The sequence below is a fragment of the Panthera onca genome, chromosome A3 (assembly GCF_046562875.1).
Source record: "Panthera onca isolate mPanOnc1 chromosome A3, mPanOnc1 haplotype 2, whole genome shotgun sequence".
In the NCBI taxonomy this organism is placed as follows: Eukaryota; Metazoa; Chordata; class Mammalia; order Carnivora; family Felidae; genus Panthera; species Panthera onca.
The window spans coordinates 76,283,397-76,308,645 of NC_138341.1; the positions used below are offsets into that span (position 1 = coordinate 76,283,397).

At 42.1% G+C, this 25,249-nt stretch overlaps 2 protein-coding genes across 6 annotated transcripts in view; one reads left to right on the forward strand and one right to left on the reverse strand.

Annotated features, from left to right (window-relative positions):
* The window catches only part of PREPL (prolyl endopeptidase like), a 57,652-nt gene extending 54,724 nt beyond the window's left edge, over positions 1–2,928 (forward strand). For all 4 annotated transcript variants that reach the window (XM_060607283.3, XM_060607265.3, XM_060607257.3 and 1 more), the window contains one exon: positions 258–2,928. In XM_060607283.3, the coding sequence (XP_060463266.1) occupies positions 258–347 (90 nt within the window). In that variant the 3' untranslated portion in view covers positions 348–2,928. The remainder of the gene's footprint in view (positions 1–257) is intronic.
* Positions 1,032–25,249, reverse strand: part of SLC3A1 (solute carrier family 3 member 1) — a 36,273-nt gene continuing 12,055 nt past the window's right edge. For both annotated transcript variants that reach the window (XM_060607311.3, XM_060607304.3), the window contains 6 exons: positions 15,111–15,230; positions 12,181–12,305; positions 10,132–10,327; positions 7,185–7,352; positions 6,186–6,302; positions 1,032–1,472 (listed from right to left, as the gene is read on the reverse strand). In XM_060607311.3, coding sequence (XP_060463294.2) covers positions 1,032–1,472; positions 6,186–6,302; positions 7,185–7,352; positions 10,132–10,327; positions 12,181–12,305; positions 15,111–15,230 — 1,167 coding nt within the window. The remainder of the gene's footprint in view (positions 1,473–6,185; positions 6,303–7,184; positions 7,353–10,131; positions 10,328–12,180; positions 12,306–15,110; positions 15,231–25,249) is intronic.

The window sequence follows — 25,249 nt, forward strand, 5'->3', positions numbered from 1 at the left end:
GCTGAGGCCCAAGAGCAGAAGGAAGAATGCTGAGTCGAGAAAAGGTTCCCTCTTATACTTGATAAGTGAGCACTGTTAAAGAGAGTGATGGAATCTTACCTGTTTGGGAGCACCTTCTGCCTCTGTCCCCAAATAAAAGTAGACTTGCCATAAATGGCTGACTTTGTGGTTAGGTGAAGATGGACAGACAAAGAGATGTAGCCCTCGAGTTTTACCACAAAGGCCTTTATCTAATTTTTTAAATGCATTTCTTTTAGATTACAGCCCAAATTAAATTCTTGTACGAGGAACTTGGACTTGACAGCACCAGTGTTTTCGAGAATCTTAAGAAATACCTAAAATTCTGAAACGCTGCATTCCATGGGAATTGGAAACACACTGAAATATTTCAGTCTTATTTCCAATTGGGTAAGCAACAGTGAGATTTTTTTTTAAGTTAGTAATTTTTTAAAATTTGCTTCTCCATCCACATTTTGTCTCGTGTATATCTCACTTGCTTCTACTGCTCTGTCCTTTGGCACACGTGCCCTTTAACCTAGGAAAGGGGTTTTCAAACCGTGCTCCTCAGAAGGACACGGAGGATGGGGTGAAGGAAGGTTTGGTGACAACACAACTCTCCCAGCTCCCCCTTCAGAACAGCTCTGTTTCTGTCTGTCCGAACTAACATTTCCTTTGAAAAGTTTACAAATCAAGGTCCTGCCTCTTTGCTAATGAACACTTTTAGACACGTCAGCAGTAAGTCCTCCAATTTCTATGTCTGTATTTTATGAAAAGAGGTAACATTCTTCACATTAGAATTCATTAGATCTCTCTGACAGTCCGGGGTCCTCAGGTGTCCCGATCATCTCTTACACTGATGCTAGCTCAATAAAGTTACAAGTTCCTGCAAGCGATAGTTTTATTATTTTTAAAAAACATTTGAGAACCTTTTCTAAAGCTGTTACATTCACGTTGTATTACCCAGCCGTCTGTGGTGCGTGAAGTTACTGCACATGCTTAGGAGGGAACAGGACGTCAGTGTCTTCATCTCTTTAACACAAGCTGTGCAGTAGGTTTAATGTGCTGGAATAGCACGCCCGATTAGAAACAAAACATCTGTCTCTGAAAGCTGTTTGGTGATGAAGGAGATTCTTCGTGTTGTATTCAAGGACGAGGCCTTCTCCTTTGTCCAGTAAAATGTCATGCGTATCAACTTCACCGCCCTTGTCGGCAAAACTGGTACTTAACCTTATGCTTGCTCTTGTGGGAATATTGGGAACCATTTCCTTTAGATTTAGCGGTGAGGATTCTCCAAAATTCAGAACCACCAGAAAGACTCGGTCGATGCCATCCAGCTCTCTTGTGTACACGACAGAGTGGCTGTTATTCCTCAGATAGCAAAACCAGCCCCTGCTGAGGAGCAGCTCATTGACATGAAGCAAACTTAATTCTTGATAGAACTTCAGTGCTGATCTGGGCTGAGTCTTTTGGACCTATTTAAAAAAAAAAAAAAGAAAAAATTAACTATTCACTTCTCAAATAGTTGTTAGCGTGTTTTTTTTGTTTTGTTTTTTTTTGTTTTGTTTTGTTTTTTTTTTAGTAGTCTTAGTATCAAATAAGGAACTTATTTCCCAAAAAAGTTTGCTTCGGTTTTGCCCATTAAAATGACTACCAAATTGTAAGTATTGATAGGTTGGTAAGAGTAGTTTATTTAACTACCGAGAGATACTGCAAATGCAGGGAGTCATTGGGTGCACAGCGTTCTGCTCGCATTTTGGCCAGACGTTATGAGAGACCAAATTTGACTCCACTTTAGGTATCTCAAAACAATGTCCGTGTCTAAGTTACCTGGTGTTTAACTTGCCTAACTACAGTTCCTTTATGCTACATTGTAACTGGAAGAAAGGCTGCCACTATGGCCATGAACTGGGAGGGCTTCCCTGTTCTCTTTTGTAGAATAGTTTGGAGGTCTCTTTAACTTCAGCAGACACGTGTTCCTTACGTAGCCAGTGGTGAACAGAAAGTTGCAAAAAAGGACACAAAGCAAAATGCTGCCTACAGGGAAAGTTTAAAAATTATACTTCTTTAATGTGTATCCATTAAAGAAGATTGGGGTTTATTTCACAGCTATATAGAGCATATATAATTTAATTTCAAGCGCCTTCTCCTGTGATTATGTTAAAATGTCATTTTAATAACAGGATAATGTTTGGTTGAATGGATATACCAAATTTAAAACCATCCCTGTCATTTCAGCATTCAGCTTTCTAATATTTTCTCATATTTGTAGTGCCTCTCCCATATCTGGATTATTTATTTAGGATAGAAAGACCATTACTATGTCAGAGAGTATGGATACTTGATACATAATGCCAAATTAGTCTTCATAAGAGCTGTTGCCAAATCAGTGGTGATGTTCATTTCCGTGGACTCTTGCCAGCCATGTTGACTGCGGCGGTGGTGGCTGTCATTGCTGTTATCGTTGTTACTGCGGGGCAGGTGCCTAATGTGTGGTCTTCAGTGAACATCTACTGAATGTTTGAAAAATGTTTATTCTCTGTTATCAGGCACAAAGGTATTTATGGTACATGTATATGGTATATGTATATGACTTGTCAAATTACTATTAACATTTTCTATAGCCTTAGATGATGCATGGAAAAGCATAGTTCGGTGCCACTCACATAAGAAGTGCCCAGTAAGTGTTAACTATTATCTGTGTCTACTTTCTAGAAGTATGTTGAAGTGTCTCTCTGTAATTGTGGATTTGTCAGTTTCTCTTGGCATTTCTCATAGTACTTGTTTTATATATTTGGACGCTATTGTTAGATGCATAGATCATGACTTGTAGTGGAATGTTCTTTAACAGTTTTTGAAAATTACATTGGTCTCATAATGCTTTTCATATTGAATTCTATTTTGTCTGCTATTAAATATTTCCACACCTGCTTTTTGTAACTTTATTTTTTTTAAATAGGAAATGCATGCACACAGTATAAAATTCATTTATAAGAGGAATATATAAAATAAGGTTTTTCCCAACACCATCCCCTCGCTTTTCACCTTTTGTCTCAGAAACAGACACTATTGCTGTTTATGCTACATCCTGTGCCTTTGCAAACAGATGTAGATATACTTTTTCTCTATACAAGTGGAGGCATGCTACCATAATGGACTCTGTTGCTTAGTACAGGGTAGAGATGGTCTCATGATACCAGTGCATTCTTTTTAAAAGCTGCATACTAGTCCATTGTGTAAGTCAACCATAATTAATTCTTTTGATAAAATATTTAAATCATTTCCAGTGGAGATCCTTGAATATTTATCATTTTCCACATATATTAGTATTCTCGGAATGAAATTACTAAGTCAAAGGTTATATGTGCGTTTTTTGTTTTAGCAATGTCTCTATATTGGATTTTGTCTCTTTACCTTAATCTGAGAGTTTTTATCTTTTAATAGGTGAATTTGACCCATTTATATTTGTGATTGCCATGTGTTTGGACATACTCCTACAGCCTTATTTTATTTTTTATTTATATTTGTACTATTGTTTTCATCCTGTTTACATCGGTTGTTTTGATGTAATATTTTTCCTTCTATTCTTTGAAAATGATACTCTTAAAATTGTAATGCCTGTTTTAAAATATACTTTTCTCAACATCCGGAGCAGTGCTGTCCAGCAGAACTTCTGCAGTGCTGGAAGTGTTCTATATCTGTGCTAAAGTGGTAGCCCCCAGCTGCTCTGCACTTGAAGCGTGCTAGTGTGCCACAGGAAGTGAATTCTGCATCGTTTAGTTGAGTTACTCCGTTTCCATGCCCTGAAAAGAGTGCTTTAGCCTGCTCGCTCACACATTCTCTGTCTTTTCTCTCCCCTTCTCTGCTGCCACTTCCCATATAGAAATCAATCACTAAGATTTTTGTTCCAGAATATCTTACTAACCCTTACTTTACATTATGTACCAAAAAATATCCTTAAGTTCTGTTGATTCCTTTCCTTACTGTGTTTTATACATCATGTATTATTTTTTTAACATTTTTTTATCTTTAAGTAATCTTTATACCCAACATGGGGCTTCAACTTAAAACCCCAAGATCAGGAGTCACATGCTCTACTGACTGAGCCAGCCAGGCACCCCACATCCGGTCTTTCTTTTAGATTCATCTTTTTGTTTTGTTTCAGTCCCTGATGATTCTTTCACAAGCTGGCTATTTATGGTAAAATTGGGGTGCATGCTTTTCCAAGACTATATTCATGAACGCTAGTTTCAGTGGATATAAGATTGTAGGTTTAGAATCAAGTTTCCATCATAGCGTTAAAGATTAAAGTTCTAATATGTTCTAGGATCCGCTTAAGCCAGTCCAGTTCTCAGTCCTTTGCTTGGGCGGTCTGTTTTGCAGTTTGGTTTTGGTTTCCGCATATTTTTAGACTTTTTTTCTTTATTCTTGCCATTTTTCTTTGAATATATAGTTCTCTTCTAGAATTTCATGTTGCAATTTCTAGATTGATTGCATATCAAAAATTTTCTCTTTGTACTGTTACTTGCCTTTTTTCAGTGCATTCTGGGAGAAGTCTCTGGATCAGTTTTCCAGCACCCTAATTAGAATTTCTGTTTCAGTCTTTCACAATGTTTTACGTACCTACATGCTCTGATCACTTTTTTTAAATTTTTATTTAAATCACCTGTACACCCCACGTGGAGCTCAAACTCAGGACCCCAAGGATGAAGAGATGCATGCTCCACCCACTGAGCCAGCCAGGCTCCCCTCTGATTCCTTTTTTAAGAGAATCAAGAGACTCCATAAGACAGTATAACAATAACAAAGTCTTCCGTTTGCCATATTTCCTCTACTTTAACAGTTTTCTGTTAAGAGTGGTGTTCTCTTCCATCCTCTTAATTTTTCTCAAATGTGTCTTTCTTGGCGATCCATTTACTTTTGCATTTTGATACTCCTTGTCTTCGGTTGTCTGCCTTTAGTCATTATGAGAAGCTTGATTTTACTTTCTTTTAGAAATTAAATTCTTACCTGTCTCTAGGGCTCTTAGGGATGTATTTTATTAAATAGCTTAGCCTGAGACATTGTGTTACGATTTAGTATTCCTCCAAGCATTACTCTTGATCATTTGAAAGACTTGGTTAATGTTGTAGAAAAAATTGTTTTAATTTGCATTTACCTTTTTTCATCTTTCTGGTATATATTTTTATGTAGGACTTCTTAACCTCTTGGACTCAAATTGAAAACCAGTAGATGCATTTAATCTCAAACACAAATGTTAAAATACATATTTTTGTTTTCAAGGACCTATCTAATACTATCCCAGAAGCCTCTGTGGAGTTTGGAGCAGGGAGTTGTGGAAACAGGAGGGTTTGCGTGAAGCTCAAAACAGATTAATAACCTGGGGAGGCTGCACTTACTGTGATGAGCACTGAGTAATGTACAGAATCGTCCCATCACTGTGTTGTACACCTGAAACTGATATAATATTGTGTGTCAGCTATACTTCAGTAATTTTTTCAAAATACTTAGTAGATTGGGGCAAGGGGAGATTTTTGCTTTAAAATTTTTAAGTCTCATGGGATGCCAGGAATTTCTCTTCTGAGGTGGTTTAAACAATGACATTTTCACTAGTACATGACTCCACCTGAAGCCATTTCATAGTGTCCTGGTCCAAGGAGATGTACTTAGCCCTTTGCCAAATTAAGCAAACTGATTTTCTAAACAGGAATGCGTATATTCCAGCAACTCCAGCTGAATCTGGCAACCTTGATCACTAGGATGATAGAAAACAGTGTAGCCAAAAGCCAAAGGGTGTGCTTTTCGAGAACAGTTCCTTTTAGGAATTGGTTACATCTTGGTTTCTTCAGGTAATTATCCTTAATCTTCTTTCCTTCCTTTCAAAGGCGGGAAAGGAGGACAGATAGCTGGGCTTGCTGAAAGACCTCCATAAAATCTCCTTAATAGCTCAAAGTTCTCAAAGTCATTCCAGTGAATAGCTGTGTATTCCATAGGATACTCCACATGGTGCACTTCTGTACCAGTCTGTACTTCCACAAAAACATCACTTAAAAACTCTAAGTCTATGTGATTAATTTAAAGAGAGCATCAGTTAAGGTCTTGGGCACCCTCAGGGTGACTGTTCGTTGTCAACACAGAAACTCATTTCCTATTTCTGGAATCAGCATAACATTTTCATTGATACTTACATCAACATTCACAGTGTGGTAATCTGAACTGGTGGGTAACCACGTGTGACTGGCTTCAGAAAAACCAGCATTTGAGCTATTGTCCCACTGCATCGGTGACTTGGAGAAAAGGGTATCCTGTGTCACAAGACCATAAAGAGAAAACAGTAGTTATTAAAAAAATATAATTTGGTCATGGTTTACTTCATAATTATTTAATTCCCTGTACTTCTTAGTACTTGTATTTATTAGCATTTATAATGAAAAAGCTTCAACATTCAGTACATAAACCGGCTTCTCACTTTTAATTGGAAAATCGTGACATGTTGAGTTTGAATAGATTATGGTAACTGGACTTTGATACATGCTTAGAATCTTTGCAGCTTTTCCCTAAAAATGAGTAACGTAGGATTTCAAAATGTGCGATTGCCAACACGTTCTGTGGTGTAGTGGCGATGAGTTCAGGTATGCACCCATGTACAAGTAAGCCTAAATTCTGCCCGCTTTTATTCAGCCTGGTTGTTGCACGTGAACACACACAAATTTAGGAAATGTACACCAAATATTAGGGAAATTGGATCTCCAACACTGAAAGCTAACCATACAAATTATTACGGGTTCACCTAAGAACACAATTTCGAGATCCATAGCCTCAAAAAACACTCAAGTCTGGGGCTGTGCATTACATTTGTTAACATGAAAGGAAGAATCTTTGTGCTGTGGTCAAAATCTAGCAGTACAGACCTCTGTGTTCCAGGTAGAGGGCACTGAGTAATATTCCCAACTCAGAGCACAGGTTCTGAAATTCTAGTAGGTCTACGAATCAGCCGGAAAACATCTTTAAAATGTAGATTCCTGGGCTCTACACAAGAAATTCAGTTGTGCGGCTTAGGAAACAGTATTCTTAGCTCCCAACAAAGAAAGGTGACTGTCTAATAGTACGAAAGGAAAGCAAAATAATCGTTTTCATCAGTAGAAGTAAATTCTCTAGTTTCATGTAGTTAGATTATATTAACTTACAACGTCATAGCTTTCGTTGAGATTTGTGACTAAAATATTTCTCATTCCTATTTCTTCCCCATAGTAAGTTATGGGGGTTCCAGGGAGTGTGAAAACAAGCATGTTCATGATGTTGACATATTCTGCCCCCAAACGAGAAGTTAGCCGGGCACGGTCCGGTCCACCGATCTGAAAGGCAGATATTTTTAAGGACGTAGCTTAATATACAGTTTTCTGGAAAACTTACCCTATTGTACAAAAAGTTCATCAGGCAGAAAAACAAAGTTAGCTGTGAGTACCATGGTATCAGCAAGCCTGGCTTTGAGTACCAGCGCTGCTTGCTACTTGCTACTTGCTGTGTCACTGACCAATTTACTGTCTTGGCCATTATGATCAACAGAATGGTGTTAACAATTCACTTCGCAGTGATGTTGCAAATGTGATAAAATGTATGAGGGTGCGTGTTAATATTTTCACACATTTGGATGAGAGAATATGGACAGGAAACAAAAATGTTTACCCCATTGAGGGCACAACAAGGAGGGAACAGGTGGAAGGGGTAGGAGCAGTTTCTGGTGTGTGTGTGTGACTTGAACTATTCAAAACAAATTTTAAAGATAAATCAACTTTTATAGAGCAATGTACACAGTCCAAGAGAAAATTTTCTAATGTGTTTCCTGTTTTTAAATTTGTTATTTCTATGCTGAATTCTCTAATTACATATTATCATATATATTACCTAGCCCTTAAGAGTTTATTTAAATCACCCAGCAGTTCTCTTCATATACCACAACTCGGTCTCATGTGCATTTGCTGAGCATGGACTTTTACTATTGAAAAAGTACTTTCGGGGTACCTGGCTGGCTCAGTCGGAAGAGCATGCAACTCGGTCCTGGATGAATTCAAGCCCCACATTGGGTGTGGAGATTACTTAAATAAATAAGCTTTTAAAAAAAAATTCTTTCCCACCTACCTTCTATCTTCTTGCCCTCCTCCCCTGTCAGGTATTCTCTCCAGTGTACAATGATGAAACGACAAGCTCTGAGACGTTATATCACTTATTCAAATTAGGGTATAATGCAAAACCAGCCTTTGAGTTTGAGTCTAAGATTAAGAACTTGGTTGTTACAGTTCACGAAAAAAAGGAGTTTTGTTTTTTTTTTTTAGATGTACTAAAAACTATCTACAGTTACCTTTTTGTAGACCACTGTAAATTATTTCTCTATTTTTATGGTCAGAAAAGTCAAATATCACCTCTGTTTATTTTCATTATCTCGAGAGCATTTGATAAGAAACCCTATGGTTTCTCAAACTTTCTGGACTTAGAGCACTTTCAATTTCAGAACTGAAATCAAGAAATATTTCCGCAGGTAGTTCACAGCAGTGGACAGAGATTGGGGCCTCTCATAGGCTGAGAGAGATCCCAGTCACCTAAGCTAATGGAGACTCTCAGTATATGAAAAATACAAGTGCTAAAACTCCATTATAAAATAGAGGGGGCCCTTGTGGAATGGTGGAGGAAAGACCTCCAAAATCTCAAGGAGAATGCTGGCAAAAACAAAATCCACTGTTTCAGAACTCTGGAAACTAGCTAAAGGCCTTCAGTAATCTTAAGAAGTATTTACTCAAGAAAAACAGCAAGCTTTGTGTCATTTTAACTGGTCCTGAACTCCTGCCCCTTGGATCTACGATAGCCTTGAAAACCTCAGTCTAGCAACTACTGTAGCTGTGAAAACCAGGAGCCACTGTGTAGTGTGGGGCGGGGGGGGGGGGGGGGGGGGGGGAGGGGAGGTGGGCAGAATAGGTTTAGAGTTCACCAAAAGCTCCATTTAGAGAACTGTCACAATTTGACCTTTCTAGCACTCGCTTTTAGTTGGATTTTTTTTATTAGAAAGATGCCCTATCCCTGAGATATTGGCCAGAAATAATCAGCAACAGTTATTTAGCATCACATCTGCCTGAGGAGGTATTGCCATTTGGGGCTAAACAGAGACTGACCAAAAACCTTAAAAGCTGTGGAATGAGGTGACCATAAGAGCCTTTGAAAGGCTCTGACAGATTCTTGGAATCTGGAACATGTGCAGATACCCTGGGAAGACTTGAGAAGGCTCTAATCTCTCATCTCTGGCTAACCTTGAAACTCAGTGCAAGCAGAAAGTGAAGACTAAGGTAGAACTACCAACTGCCTGCCAAAGTGTTGAAAGCACACCCCAACACACACAGTCCCTCAGCAAAGGCTGGGAGACTTCATGGTTCACCATATTTCAGGAATCTCTTCAAATCATTAGTTGATACTCTGACCAAGCAGACACTTCAGCGGCCACACCCAACAAAGAGCACAGATTTTACAAAATTAATCCAGGAAAGTCACTAAAGAAACAACCAGCAACAATAAACACCAGGGAAGAGAGAAGGGGTTTTCCTACATTACTACATTATTTAAAATATCCAGTTTTCAACAATAAAAAGGAATGCAAAGAAAACAGGAAAATACAGCCCGTAATAGAAAAAGCAGTCAATAGAAAATGTGGATAAAGAAACACTGGCCTAGCGGACAAAGACATTTAAGTCAGCTGCTATCCATATGTTCAAAGAAAAGTGTGAGGACAGTGTCTCATCAAATAGATACTGTCAATAAAAAGGATAGAAGAAAGAACAGGAAAGAAATTTCAGAGTTGAAAAGTATGAGCACTGAAAGGAAAAACTCATTGAGAAGGGCTGGACAGATTTGAACTAACAGAGAAATCAGCAAACTCGAAGACCGATCAAGATTAGTCTGAGAACCAGAAGAAAAAGAATGAAGAAAAATGACAAAAACCTGGTCAGAAGCTGGGATAGGCCTGGCTCCCTGAAGAATCACCGATGAAGGGAAGGGTGACGCCTGTTTACAGACCTAGCCCTTGCATTAGGGGTGACTATTCAACAAGCACCACAGCCCCAGACGTGCTGATCAGGCATGAGGACTTACCATCCAGTTAGGCCATTTTCCTTCTGGCATGTTTTCCATCCAGGATGTGATAACCTCAAACACACCGTTCCCAGAAGGAGTGTTCAGCTCACTGAGATAATTGTTGAAGGGAAAATCTGCTTCTTGGACAAAAGGCAACCCGTAGTACATCATGGTCCTGTCAATGCTCTCTCCGTAGGCTTCAATCCCCATGAACCTGGAAGAGTTGGCAGGGTGCAGTGTCCTCAGGGCCCGTCAGGGGACTGAGAAGCATTCTGCAGCTGCTTCCGTCTGCTGGACTCTTATCCACATCCAGCTGGGCTCGCTAGGAAGCAGAATCAAGCCAGATGGCCAGGTAGTGGCATGCCTGCTCACCTGGACCCTTTCTCACTTCTCATGGACAATAAACCCAAGGACTAGCCTAATACTATGCCGTGCCTAAGAGTTAGGAAATACATTTGGGGACACCTGGGTGCCCTAGTTGGTTAAGCATCCAACTCTTGATTTCAGCTCAGATCATGATCTCACAGTTCTGAGTTCAAGCCATGTGTCAGGCTTGAGTACGGAGCCTGCTTGGGATTCTCTCCCTCTCTCTCTGCCCTTCCCCTGCTCATGCTCTTTGTCTCTCCAAATAAACATAAAATACATTTGGATATCAGTCAATATTGTTCTTTCTTTCTAAATCTTATTGAAACTCAGTAACTTCCAGAACTCTTTAGCAATCTTCCTCACACTTAGAATCTGCAGTGTGTGCGTATCATGTGAAGGGGTTTTCCCCCCAAATCTTCCCGTTTTATTTGAATCCCTATAAAGCCTCACTTTATTAGGATGACCCTTGACTATTAAAAACCAAACACTTGGAGGGGCGTCTCGGTGGCTCAGTTGGTTAAGCTTCGGCTCAGGTCATGATCTCACAGTTTGTGGGTTTGAGCCCCACATCCAGCTCTGTGCCGACAGGCCAGAGCCTGGAACCTGCTTCAGATTCTGTCTCCCTCTCTCTCTGCCCCTCCCTCATTTGCACTCTCTCTCTCAAACATTTTTTAAAAATTTTTTTAAAGCATCTGACGTTTATTTTGGCTCAGATTATGATTTCACAGTCCCGCATGTGCGCTCTGTTGCTCTCGCAAAAAAAAAAAAACCCTTGAGGTGCCTGGCTGCCTCGGTAGAGCATGTGACTCTGGATCTTGGGGTCATGAGTTCAAACCCCACGTTGGTTGTAGAGCTTACTTTAAAACAAACACTCTTAGGGAAAGACATCAGCCTGAAATGACCTACATCAGTGCTGACTTCACCTGTTTGAAGTAAGTGCACACTATCTGGAACCCAAGTGTTTCAGCTCCGGTTCCATCCCTGCCATTTACTACCTGTGTGACCATTGCCTTTGTGCTCGAGTCTCAGTTTCCTTATCTGTAGTATGGGGATAGCAATCAGAGGACCTACTTTGAGGAGGAGAAATTAACTCCTGTTGCTGCTACTGGGTGATGTATATAAACATAGGAAGAGATTTAGTGAGTTTATGTTCCCTGTTTTAAGTGCTTCATATACATTATCTCTTGCAGTCTCACAAAAGCCTGAAAAGGGTTTCACTGTCACCTGTTAATTGATGAGAAAGTGGGACTTGAGTCCGCCAACCAGCCCAAGGTCACACACAGGACTCTACCTTAGGTCCATCTGATTCCAAAGCTGTGTTGCTAACCATTGTGATCTAATAGCAGTTTAGTTTAAACATTTGGATTTATACTGGACACTGGACACTAACAGGCCAAATAGTAATGATTAAAAGTAGAAAAGTCAATGGCTAACATTTAGACTATGTATTTTAAGCTAATTTCACAAAATTCTGTGAAGGACTGTGATGCGCATTGTCTGAACAAAAAAAGAAACTGAAAATGAGCAAAGTTAAAACAACATGAAAGACTATCCCAGGCCCTGGCAAAACTGAATTACAACACACTGTAGTTATGGAGATTTGTTAAATAATCTGAGCCTCTCGAGAATGCCTGGCTGTGAAGGATAAGCTATAGATCACACCCTACGCCCGTGAAGAACAGAAGCGTGTCTTGTGGTCACCTGTATCTCCCAGGCTCCCTGCTGTATTGGTCCATTGTCTGCCGGAAGCTCCGGACAATGTCATGCATTCCCACTTGGGTGGTGGTGAAGTCATGATACAGCTCCCAGTAATGTGTGACCGTGTCCTTAGGAAACCAAGAAACATGGTTACCATCATTTCATATGTCAGATGCCTATAGCTGGCCTTATGCGAATATAGATGGTCTCTTCAAAGGGCTCAAGTCAAGACAAACGTGCTGAAGGATGATCCTAGGACTTTAAGTGCTCATGGGGTTTTATGGCTGGAGAGTAACATTCATGACTATTAGGACTTCCTTTGATGCTTAAATTATTAAGTAAAACAAATTTTACTATGTAAACATTGATTACAAATGTATTCAACAAAACCCTTTTCCTAAACATTTAATGGTCCTAAATGCTTAAAGGCAAAGAAAACATAGAGCTCCTTATTACACCTGGACTTTATCTGCTTACAAAATTATCATCCAAAGTGTAACAGAATAAAGGATAGAAGTGGTAAGTAAACACTGCCAGGGGTTCAGTAATTTTTCCTGATATTCATTCTATGCCTTCCTAGGGTTACAGTAATCTAGAATCCAAAGTAAAAGACTATGTCTGACACAAGCCAAGGTCATAAATCCTGGGTTAGGACATGGATCTACACTGCCATCCATTCAGTGGACTCCTTTTCAATAAGTGAACTTGCTAGATCAAGTGAAGAGTTTTGGAGTCCTAAGTCTCTTACTGAAATCACTTTTTCTTTAGGTTTGTCTTGGGTGGCACACAAGACCCATTGTTCTGATCTTTTGTCATGGCTGGAGGCATATGCCTGTCTTATGACATCTCATCATAATTAGGAAGGTTACTTTGAGATTTCTTCTCCAAGGATATGCACTTCTCTTTGGGACTAATATATCACCTTTTTTCCCCCTTCATTTTCCCTATTGGAAATCATGTGCTTCCCACCGCTGCGCCTCCCCAAAAAATGGCCTCTGATTCAGGACATGCTCTCATAATTAGTCCAGGCATTGCCAACTTTTCTTTAGTTAACTGATTTGGTTTAATGATATTCTTAAGTACCCATAAATCTATTAGGATGAAAGCTAGACACTTGATAATTAACTATATGCATTTCATGCAAAGTGTATCATGCTTTATATAATAATTTTAGGGGTTTTTTTAAGTTTATTTATTTTGAGAGAGAGCGTGCAGGGGACGGACAGAGAGAGGGAGAGAGAAGGAGAATCCCAAGCAGGCTCTGCACTGTTGGCACAGAGCCCAGTGCAAGGCTCAAATTCATGAACCATGAGATCATGACCTAAGCCAAAATCAAGAGTCAGATATTTAACCAACTGAGCCACCCAGGTGCCCCTAGTTTTTTTCACTAAACATTACACTGCTAAGATTCACCCATATTGTTGTGTGTCACTGTAACTCATTTATTTTGACTAATGTATAATATTCCATTGTGTAAATTTACAAATCCATTACTCTGCAACCCATTTTAGGACTCCTGTCTAGCCATTGAACATAGAGTGACTGTAGAGTGGTGGTCAACCAGAAGAGCAGAGTGGCATCCTGATTACTGTCTCTGGTGTGACATGGGGGGAAGGGTGAGAACCACTGGTGTGGAACCACAAAGAACCCAGATTCTGTAGCAAGATAGGCTTGGTTTATAGTTCTATTTATCATCTCCATCACCCCTGATAAAGTCGGTTCTCTAAGATTTTCTAAATGAGGATCATGAAATGTCTCCTGTGAGCTGTTGCAAGAGTTAAATGGACTGTTCTAAATAAACAACACCTAGCATACAGACATTCAGCAGGTGTGTGTTACCTGCTCTTCTGTGTGTTCTTTAATGATTACAAAAGCAGCTCAGGAATCCTAAGCCTCCCCACTTGAGCTTGAGTGAGGTGATACAATATCAGTGAGTTGTCAGAGCCCTTGGTGGAGCCCGTGCCCTCGGAACCCTTGTCACCAAAGTACTCCTTAAGGATGCCCTACATCAGAGGGTGCCAATGAAGGAAACATCTAGGCATATGCATTTGAAACAACTCTGTTCTAAAGAAATGATCCAAAGCATTTCCGATAGGGGCGCCTGGCTGGCTCAGTCAGTGAAGCATACAGTTCTTGATCTTGGGATTGTGAGTCCAAGCCCCATTTTGGGCATGGAAACACACACACACACACACACAACTACACTTCAGGCACCATGGTGGCTCAGTTAAGAGTCCAACTCTTGCTTTAAGCTCAGGACATGATCTGCTGGTTCATGGGTTTGAGCCCTGCATCAGGCTCCATGCTGCCCTTCTCTCTCTGCCCCTCCCCCACTCCAGTGTGCTCATTCTCAAACTTTAAAAAAAACTATGCTTTAAAATTCAGAGGCATATATTAATAAATTTAACTAAATTAAATATTTTTTTAAAAGCTTCCTATAGATAGGATCAAATTCCTCTCTGGTCAGTGGTGTCTCGTGCTAAAAAAGAAAACCCTCTGGGGGCGCCTGGGAGGCTCACTCAGTTGAGTGACCAACTTCAGCTCAGGTCATGATCTCTCAGCTCGTGAGTTTGAGCCCTGCGTCGGGCTCAGTGCTGACAGCTCAGAGCCTGGAGCCTGCTTCGGATTCTGTGTCTCCCTCTTTCGCTGCCCCTAACCCACTCTCGTACCCACACAAAACCCACAAATTTGTTGTTACTAGCCTCTTGCTCTTAACCAAATTCATTCATTCAATAAGTATTCAGGTTCCAACTGTGGGCCAGGCACTTAGCTAAGCCCTACAACCATGAGCAAAATACAACAGCTGCGGTCCTAGGTCTCCTGAATTTACGTTCTGTCTCTCTCAAAAATAAATAAACATAAAGAAAAAAAGAAAATGCTCTAATGACATTTTTAGAAAGGGGGAAAAAATAATGTTTAAGACAAAACTTTACCGGTATTTGAGTCTTATTCACTTGGGCTTCATCTCTCAGATGCTCTGCTTCTAGAAGAAATTTAACAGCATCGAAACTAAAGCCATCAACACCCTTTGTGAGCCAGAACTGTATGATTTCCTAAACACAAAGAAACAAAATGCTGTGGTTACATTATGCATTTTTATAATGCTTAATTAAAGTTTCTGTCTGTAATGACTTTCCACTATAAAACGACCATCTCCAGATACAAAAGAAGAACAGCACTCCTATAGTGTATTTTTGTCTGTTGAGCATAGCAGCAGCTTAATGTAGTGAACTCTCACTGCATTTATGGACTCCCATACTTCCCTCAAATTTGAATTCAGAATGTTACATTTGTAATTAACGTTATGAGCATGCTTCCAAAGTTTAAAGAATCACTCAAAATGAAGGCATGAAACCACAGTGAAAGGGACTCAGGAGAAACTGGGAACATATCTTCCCCCAAACCCCAGTTCCTTAAAGGTCACTCCAAACAGAGAAAACAATCAGCTAAGCATCAGGTCATGAAGGGTTCTTCCACCAGAGTGGGAGATTCTAGAAGGAAAGACTGCAGCTTTCATTTCTGTTACCCTTGCCTCAGACCACAGCACCAGGTCCTTAGTGAACCAGTCATGGATTGAAAGTACACAGTACAAAGCCCAAATAAGTCAAACATGCTGTGATACCATTGGGACACAAAAATTCAGCATGGCCCCGGACATCAGTGCATTTACAGAATAGTTGGGGACACATGAGACATGAGAAAATTACCTAATAATGCCAGGTGGGGTGCACTGTAACATCATGAGAGGAGACTCCTTGTCTGCAGGGCTGTTGGCGCTCCAAGAAGATCAAATTTAACATGGGTGGCCACAAACAGCGAAAGAGCTAGAGTTCTACCTTGACCAGTGGGAGTTTATCAGGGAGTACGATTAGGAAGAACATTCCGGACTGTTTGTAGGACAGCATGGCTAAGCACGGAGGCAGAACTGACTTGGCCTCTACTGGGGCAGCTGGAAGGACCACAGGGCCTTGAAGAGCAGAGGAACTAGGTCTCCGCTCTCCACCCCTCCCAGCTGGCTCTACTCTGGCACCAGCCGCAAGCTACCCTTCTGCAGAGGGACAGTGGCTCTCCCCACTTTCCTCTCAGCTCAGCCCTTACTGAGTGGAAGGTTTTACAGGAACGTACTTATCACATTAGAACAGCCCACAACTCGGAGTACTAGACTAAGTAGCTAATTTATGGAGAACAGAGCCATAGGTCCCAAATAAAGACTATCACCCAAAAAAACACGTGTCCTTTTTAAAATGTGTTTCGTGTCTACACATATGGGATCTCTGGAGCGCTGTAATTCAAGGGTCTCAAGGGTTTCTTACAGGCTAACTGGAAGGGTTAATACTGCTGAGGTCAAGTCCCTTTAAAGTGACATGTGTGAGTAACAAACTTGAAAAACATTTTCAAATCTAAGAGCAGACTTAGAATCTTAGCGTGGACACAGTTGAACCAAATACCCTTAAGCTGGTTCTACCCACACAAAACCCACAAATTTGTTGTTACTAGCCTCTTGCTCTTACCAAATGCATTCATTCAATAAGTATTCGGGTTCCAACTGTGGGCCAGGCACTTAGCTAAGCCCTACAACCATGAGCAAAATACAACAGCTGTGGTCCTAGGTCTCCTGAATTTATTTAGAATCCCCAACTAGACAGCAAATAGTAATGCAAGAATATTTAAGTCACAGCCAGGTAAAAAGCTTTAAAGGAGAGGCACATGATCTTACAAGAAGATGAAATAGCAGGATTGGTCCTGGAGGTCAGCGCAGCAGGAAGGCAGGAAGTGAGAGCGATTGGTTAGAGATTGAGAGAGAGAAGTCAATAGATGTAAAGGTACCTCATTGATGAGGCAGAACCATCTCGTCCCGGTGGCTCCAGGGGTCAACTCAGCATGAAGCTTCAGGACCCCTCAGTAACCCCGGCCCCTTCCTAACCACCTTCTTTCCCCGGGCTAAGTAAACACTCTGTACCTAACTTTACACTATTTTAAGAAGGCCCCAAATTTTCACAAGCTTCAGACTCCATACAACCCAGGCCTACGGCCAGGTGGCGTTGGTCCTGACAAGAGAGAACATGGGAGGTGGGTCAGGGTGGGGGTGGGACACAAATAGCTGTAATCCATCCAAGCCACCTCCGACAAAGCTGTGGGAAAACATTAAACACCACTCTGTTGTAAACATTAAGCTTTGGGGCACGGATTTCCCAGAAAAAAATCTGCTCACTTTCTTCATGGGGTCCTTATTCCCTTTGGGAATAGTTAGACTTGCTAACGGTTGACCCAGCCATAAAAAATGAGAAATGTGTACCCGAGCAAAGGTTTCTGGCCCTGGCAGGGGTTTTCACTTCAGTCCAGTAAGAGATACAATGATCGTTTGAAGAGACAAAACAGCAAAAGTTGGATGGTTATTTTTGAGAGTCATTGTAAAAATGCTGTGGTCTTCATTCAGATAATCCAAAATGTGCTCTTGAAAAATATTTGTGCTATTTATTCTCCCAACTAGGTGAGAAAAGGGAGCTCTAGATTTTAATCATTAACCCTCTCTTTACCCCATTTAAGCTCTCCCAGGGTGTCTGGTGCAGAAATGGGCACAGAGCCTAGTTCTGCTGGGTCTGGGTGACCCACAGAGGCGCCATGGGACTCTGGGGACAGTACATTGTGTCCCCGATTCCTGTATAACTCCCATGACATCACAGAGTCCTGGTTTCTCTACCAGGCACCTTTTCATTCTTTTCTCCTTAATTCACTGCGCTGAGTAAAACAGGAACCAATTCAGCATTACTAGTCTCATATCCAGATTCACGAAACCTAGAGGCAAAACTTTTCTTTTGAGATGACTAAAGTTACTGGGCCATTTACCTAAAAAGCTTAGTTTGCGAAATAGAAAAACTCTGCTCTTACGGGTGACGATCTGTAAGACATCGTCTTGAAAGTGACATAAACCCCAGGTTCAGTCCATCTCAAAGAGGAATAACAAACTATAGGATATTTTAGAAGTACAGAGAGAAAACTATATTCTCTGCTTTTAAGCAAAGGAAAGAAAATTGACCCTACTGCTGTTCAGAAATGTTGGTGAAACTCTTGGCTAACTCCTCCAGGATCACGGGCTCAGGATTCTGACCCATCCAAGTGCCCTTCCCAGCTTCCCACTTTGCATCCAGCTGCGTGCGTTAGGGCATCTGCATGATCTTACTGACCTTGCTTTCCTCATCCATAAAATTACACCCGCCTGGCAGAGTTTCTGTAGGGACTAAATAAGGTATTGCTGCTAGAGTCAATTCATACTTGGATGTTTATATTACCTGATCTCTGCAGTGTTTGGCCCTGCTGACTAAACGCGCCTCTAGAAATACTCCTATCCCTTAGCTCCCGGATACCCACTCCTCGTTTGCCACTTTTCTCTGTCTACTCCGCAGTCCTTTAAATATTAGCATTTTGGGGGGCGCCTGGGTGGCTCAGTCGGTTGAGTGTCCGACTTCAGCTCAGGTCATGATCTCATGGTTTGTGAGTTCGAGCCCCGCATCGGGTTCTGTGCTGACAGCTCGGAGCCTGGAGCCTGCTTCAGATTCTGTGTCTCCCTCTCTCTCTGCCCCTCCCCCACTCATGCTCTCGCTCTGTCTCAAAAATAAAGAAAAATTAAATATTAGCACTTTGGGGGGCTCTTACACTCCCTGTTCATTTCATTTCACAACATTGTATTGACTCATTTATCTACCCATTTATTATTTAACAAGCATTTAAATAACAAGGAACACCCTATCCTAAATGCCATACAGAGAGGTTAAACCACTTAATCCCCAATCACCCCTACGAGGTATGTGTCATTATTGTTCCTTCCTGTTTTACCAACGAGGGAACTGAGGCACAGGGAGATGAGGTAACTTGATCACGGTCACAGAGTTAGTAAGTGGTGGCACCAGAATTGGAACCCTCTGGCACCCTTACCCATTTGCTCTGCTTTATTTTATTTTATTCTTTCGATTGGAAGATCTGCCAACTCCTGGCCCCTATTCCCACATGCCAACAATCACCTCAAGCTCAGTTGCAAGTGACCCCCTTGTCCATCTTGGCCAGCCTGGTGCTCTCACTGACACAACCTGCCTGACCTCTGTAGGCCTTGTCCGCATGCCCACAAATCCCAGAGTTTTATCTCTAAGCCAGACATGTCCCCCAAGCTCCATGTCCTTATATCCGAGTCTCCACTGAATACTTTGACGTCTCAGACGTCAAACTCTCCATGATTAAGACATGCCCCCCGCCTCGTATTTGTCTCCCATCTCAGGAAATGGCACCACCACCAGTCTGCATTCAAATCCGAAATCTGAGAGTCACACCAGACTCCTCTCTAACCTGATGATACCCCTGCAACCCCATGCCACCTCACTGCTCTGAAGCCCCTGGCATTTCTTCCCTGATGACTGACCCATCCTCTCCCCTGGCCCCTCTGCCTCCAGACCTACCCCACTCAAACCCCTTCTCCACAGTCACTGATTTCCAAAATGCAAATGGAAAATGATTTCCCTAAGACCTTGTAAACTCAAATCCTCACCACCTCACCACCAACGCCGTGCTCAGTAGGAGCAGAGTAGAGCTGACATTTAAGCCGGGGCGGGGGGGGGGGGGGAGGGATGGAGGTGGGGTACCTGGGCTCCCTGTCCCCAGTGGCCATGAACATACTAACTCCCCAGGATCCCACACTCCAGCACTCAACATTTCCACATGGCGGGCTCGGGGTCCTGACACCGTTCAGGCAGAGGGCTGGGCTGTGTGGAGTCTCTTCCCTGCTCTGCTACTAACCCAGCTCTCTGGACTTCTGTTCGCTCATTTGGCAAAGAAGAGACTTGATCGCAAGTAAAAACCAAAGTGGCTGGAAACGTCCAAAATGCCATACAAACGTAAGCCTCCACCTTCTCCCAAGAAGGCTTCTAGACTTCACGAGGTAAACACACTCAAGCCCCGAGAGGTTCAGGGCAGAGCCAAGTCCCCTGAAGACCAGTGCAAGGAGGATTCAGAGAGGAGAGACGAGGGTGCTGTGTGCTGTGGGTCTCCCGCTTGCCTCCCACTGTGCAGATAATCTGAAATCTGATGGGAGCCAGAAGGAAGAAGTTGCCATGAGTGCAAGCTGGTATGCAAGCAGGAATCATTCCAAATGCCTCCCCACCACAAACTCGCTGGGTTGCAAATAATTAACCTGCTCTACTCTCTACTCTCTAATCTCTACTGCAGAGATAAGTGCTGCTGGGGGGTAAGAGGGTGTTGGAAAGTCCCCTTCATGTGAAAAGTCCCTCTTCAGCAGCAAAGAGCCTTTCCTTGCAGCTTCTTGGCCTTTCTTATATAGTTCTAGAAGCAAATCTTCTATACCAGCCTTACAAAAATGTCTAACCTTCAACTGGAGGCAGTTAACGATTCATCCCAAGGGGAATCTCATTCTGTTGAGACTAGTAAATAAGGCTCTTGTTCCACTACTTGGATGCCTGCAAGGGAACAGCTGGAACAGTCAAAAAATAATTAATGTATTGGCTGGCACCTTTGGACAAAATTTATCACACTTGTCTAAACATCTCCAGACAATCCATCTCTATTGCCACAAGGAGCCTGGAGAAATCCACTGCCTGATAAACCAACTGGATTATACTCACATTTATGAATTTCTATTTTTTTTCTTTTCTTAATGTTTATTATTTATTTTTGAGATACAGAGAGAAACAGACAGACAGACAGAATGTGAGCAGGGGAGGGGCAGAAAGAGAGGGAGACACAGAATCCAAGGCAGGCTCCAGGCTCTGAGCTGTCAGCACAGAGCGGGACGCGGGGCTCCAATTCTCAAACTGCGAGACCATGACCCGAGGCGAAGTCGGACGCTCAACCGACTGAGCCACCCAGGCACCCCACCACATTTATGAATTTCCAACTGAAACCCCTTGAAAAACTGTGTAGGGAAAGTGAAGCACAGAGACAGAAACAGGTTTGCCTCAAGTCGGAAGTGGGGTTGTGGGTAAGAGGATGAACTCTGGGTTTGAATCCTGCTCTGGATCAATCCGCCCCAGGTGGGTGACTTCACTTCTTTCGCCCTCAGTTTCCTTCTCTGTAAAATGATCCTACAGTCTCCTAAATAAGGCTTGGTCAGAGCATAAATGAGATGATCCAGGTAAGGCACTTGGCACAAAGTAAATGCCCAAAAGTGTATGGGGGTGGGTGGGGCGGGGAAAGGTACAGGTGGGGGTGTGTAAATGATCTTTGGTGAAGGAAGACAGTGTCCACCCTCCAGCAAAGAAGGTTAAAACTAACCCTAGTTGGGAGCTATGTCTGCCACCCTGCCCCACCCCGCTCTCCCCAACCTCAAAGAGACAAGGCTGCACTGACAAGATGCCTACCTCTGGAACAGATCATCTAAATTCATCTAAATTCTGGGAAACATTAAACATGTGTAGTAAAAACAGCCTTAGAAGTAAGGAGTCTACAGGAATATATTTAACAGCAACAACAACAAAATGCAAGACTTGCACACTGAAAGCACAAAACAATGTTGAAAGAAATTAAAGACCTAAACAAGTGGAAAGACATCATGTGTTCCTGGTTCAGAAGACTTAATATTGTTAAAGTGGCAGTGCTGCCCCACACTGATGCCCGCATTCAATGCAATCCCTATTCAAATCCCAGGAGCAGGCTGCTTGCAGAAATTGACAAGCTGATCCTAAAACTCATATGGAAAGAATATGATCCAGTAACTCCACTCCTGGATATTTACCCAAAGAAAACAAAAGTACTAACTCAAAAAGATACATGCACCCCCATGTTTAGTGCAGCATTATTTACAATAGCCAAGCTATGGAAGCAGTCCAGGTGTCCATTCATAGATGAATGGGTAAAGAAGATGTGGTCTGTACACACACACACACACACACACACACACACACACACACAACGGAATATTACTCAGCCATAAAAAGAATGAGACCTGGCCATTTACATCGGTATGGATGGACCCAGAGGGGATTATGCTAAGAGAAATAAGTCAAACAGAGAAAGACAAATACCATATGATTTCACTTATCTGTGGAATCTAAAGAACAAAACAAAAACAAACAACAGTCTTTTCAATACAGAGAATAAACTGGTGGCTGCCAGAGGGGCGAAAGAGATAAAGGAGATTAAGAGGTACAAACATTCAGTTGCAGAACAAGTCATGGAGATGAAAAGTACAGCGATGGGAATATAGTCAATATTCTAGTAACGTTGTATGGTGACAGATGGCGACTGCACTTACTGTGGGCAGCGCTGAGTAATATACGGAATTGTCAAATCACTATGTTGTACACCTGAAACTAATATAACATCGTATGTCAACTATACTCCAATAAATAATAATAATAATTGATCGCCAAAAGAAAGAAAGGAATACAAGGACCCAAAATAGCCAAACAATCTTGAAAGAGAAGAACAAAATTGTAGGACTCACACGACCCAGTTTTGAAACTTCCCATAAAGCTAGGCTAATCCAGACATTGTGGTATTGGCACAAGAACAGACCTACAGATCAATAGAGAAGAATTGAGTCTAGAAATAAATCCTGACATTTATGGCCGGTTGATTTTCAAAAGGGTTCCAAGACAGTTCAATGGGGAAAGAATACCTTTTTTTTTAAACACATGTTGTAGGAATAACTGGATAGCCACATGCCAAAGAATTAAGTTGGACCCCCTCATATATAAAAGGTAATTTAAAAAGTGGATCAGATACCTAAAATGTAAGAGCTACAACTATAAAACTAGGAAAAAAAACATAAAAAATTTTCATAACCTTGGGTTAGGCAATGGTTTTTAAATGACACTAAAGTACAAACAACAAAAGAAAAAAAACAGATAAATTGGACAATTTAAAACTTGTGCTTCAAAGGACTCCATCAAGAAAGCAAGAAGACACCCCACAGCATGGGAGAAGATTGCAAATCATGTATCCAGAATATATATAAAATTCTTTTTTAAAGTTTATTTTATTTACTTTGAAAGAGAGAGAAAGAGAGAGAGAGAGCGGGGGAAGGGCAGAAAGAGAGAGAGAGAATTCCAAGCAGGCTCCTCCCTGGCAGCCAAAATCAAGAGTCAGACACTTAACCAACTGAGCCACCCAGGCGCCCCTATACAAATTTTTTTACAACCAGGGCATCTGGGTGGCCTAGTCAGTTGAGCATCCGACTCTGGCTCAGGTCATGATCTTGCAGTTTGTGGGTTCAAGCCCCAGGTAGTGCTCTGCTCTGGACAGTGCAGAGCCTGCTTAGGATTCTCTCTCCCTCTCTCTCTCTCTCTGTCCCTCCCCTGCTCACACTCTTTCAAAATAAATAAACTTCAAAAGAATCTTAAAACCAACAATAGAAAGACGAATAACACAATTTTAAAATGGGCAAAGGATGTGAACAGACATTTCTCCAGCAAAGATATAAAAATAAACTACATAAGCGCATTTAAAGATGCTGAACGTCACTAGCCATCAGGGAAACGTAAATCGGACGCTTAACTGGCTGAGCCACCCAGGCACCAGGGAAATGTAAATCGGAACCCCAGTGAGATGTCACTACACACCCACTAGGATGACGGTACTCAAGAATACAGACAGTAACAAGTGCTGGCAAGGAAGGATGTGGGGAAATCGGAACCCTCATACATTGCTACCGGGACTAAACATGGTGCAGCTGATTTGGAATAGAGCTGGGCAGTTTCTCAACTTATTAAATATAGATTATAAATACAGATACATATCGTAGACATACAGGTAGATATTGTATGACTTTGTTTATATGAAATGTCTAGAACAGGCGTATCCACGGAGACAAAAAGTAGATTAGCGGTTGCCGGCAGTGGGGGGGTGTAGGCACGGAGAGTATCTGCTAATTGATATAGGGCTTCTTTAGGGGGTGAAAGAAAATGTTGTGAAATCGGTGGTGATAGCTTTACGACTCTGTGAAGAGACTAAAACCACTGAACTATACACTTGAAGGGGTGCATTTTATGTTTATGTGAATTATATCTCCCTAGAGGTAGTACTTAAAAACAAGAGGGGCGCCCAGGGGGGCTCAGCTGGTTAGGCATCCGACTTCAGCTCAGGTCATCATCTCACAGTTTGTGAGTTCAAGCCCCTGCATCGGGCTTACTGCTATCCGCGCAGAGCCCAAGTCAGATCCTCTGTCTCCTTCTCTCTCTGCCTCTCTCTCTCTCTCTCTCTCTCTCTCTCTCTCTCTCTCTCAAAAGTAAATAAACATAAGAGAAAAGAAAAAAAAAACAAACAAACCAAGAACAAACTTAAGGGTTGTGGGCGCCCTCAGTGGCTCCAGAGTGGCCACCTGCACCCTCACCCTTCAGCTGACAGGGTGCGAGCTATAGAAAGGGACCCACAGCTCTCTGTTCTGTTCGGGTCCCCTCCCCACCTACCGACCTCAGAGCACTCCCCGGACACTAACCTGAATCCCTGCCCACTACAGCCACAGCAGCAGCAGCAGCAATAACACAGCTGATGTCTGTCTTGTTGGGTATTGGAACCACCACTGTGTGGTGACCGCTGACAGGAAGCCTCCTATGAGGGGCCACGGAGGGATCTTCAGCAGCTCAGCAGGAATCCCTTACAGCAGCCTTCGTGGCCCCGTGGGATCCGCCCCTCATCTCCACTTCTTAGATCTCAGCCCCTAACCCTCCCTCTCGTGTCACTCATATGTACTGGCAGGCTTGCCAGATAAAACACAGGACACCCCGCTAAGTTTTCATTTCAGATGCGCCACGAGTAATGTTTTAGCAGAAGCGGGTCCCAAATACCATCTTTCTCGTTGTTTATCTGAAATGAAAATTTAGCTGGTGTCCTGCATTTCCATTTGCTCCCTCCGGTCACTGGATGCACCAGCCTCCACGTCATTCCTGAAACACACGAAGCACACTCTCACCTCGAGGTCTCTGCACTGGCTCTTCCTCGCGCCTGGAATCTTCTTCTGCCAAACATCCACGGGACTCCCTTTCAAACTTCAGGTCTTTGTCCAGACAGGACCTCCACGGAGGGATGGCCCCAAACCAACTTGTGCCTGGCACTCTGACGTCCCTTACCC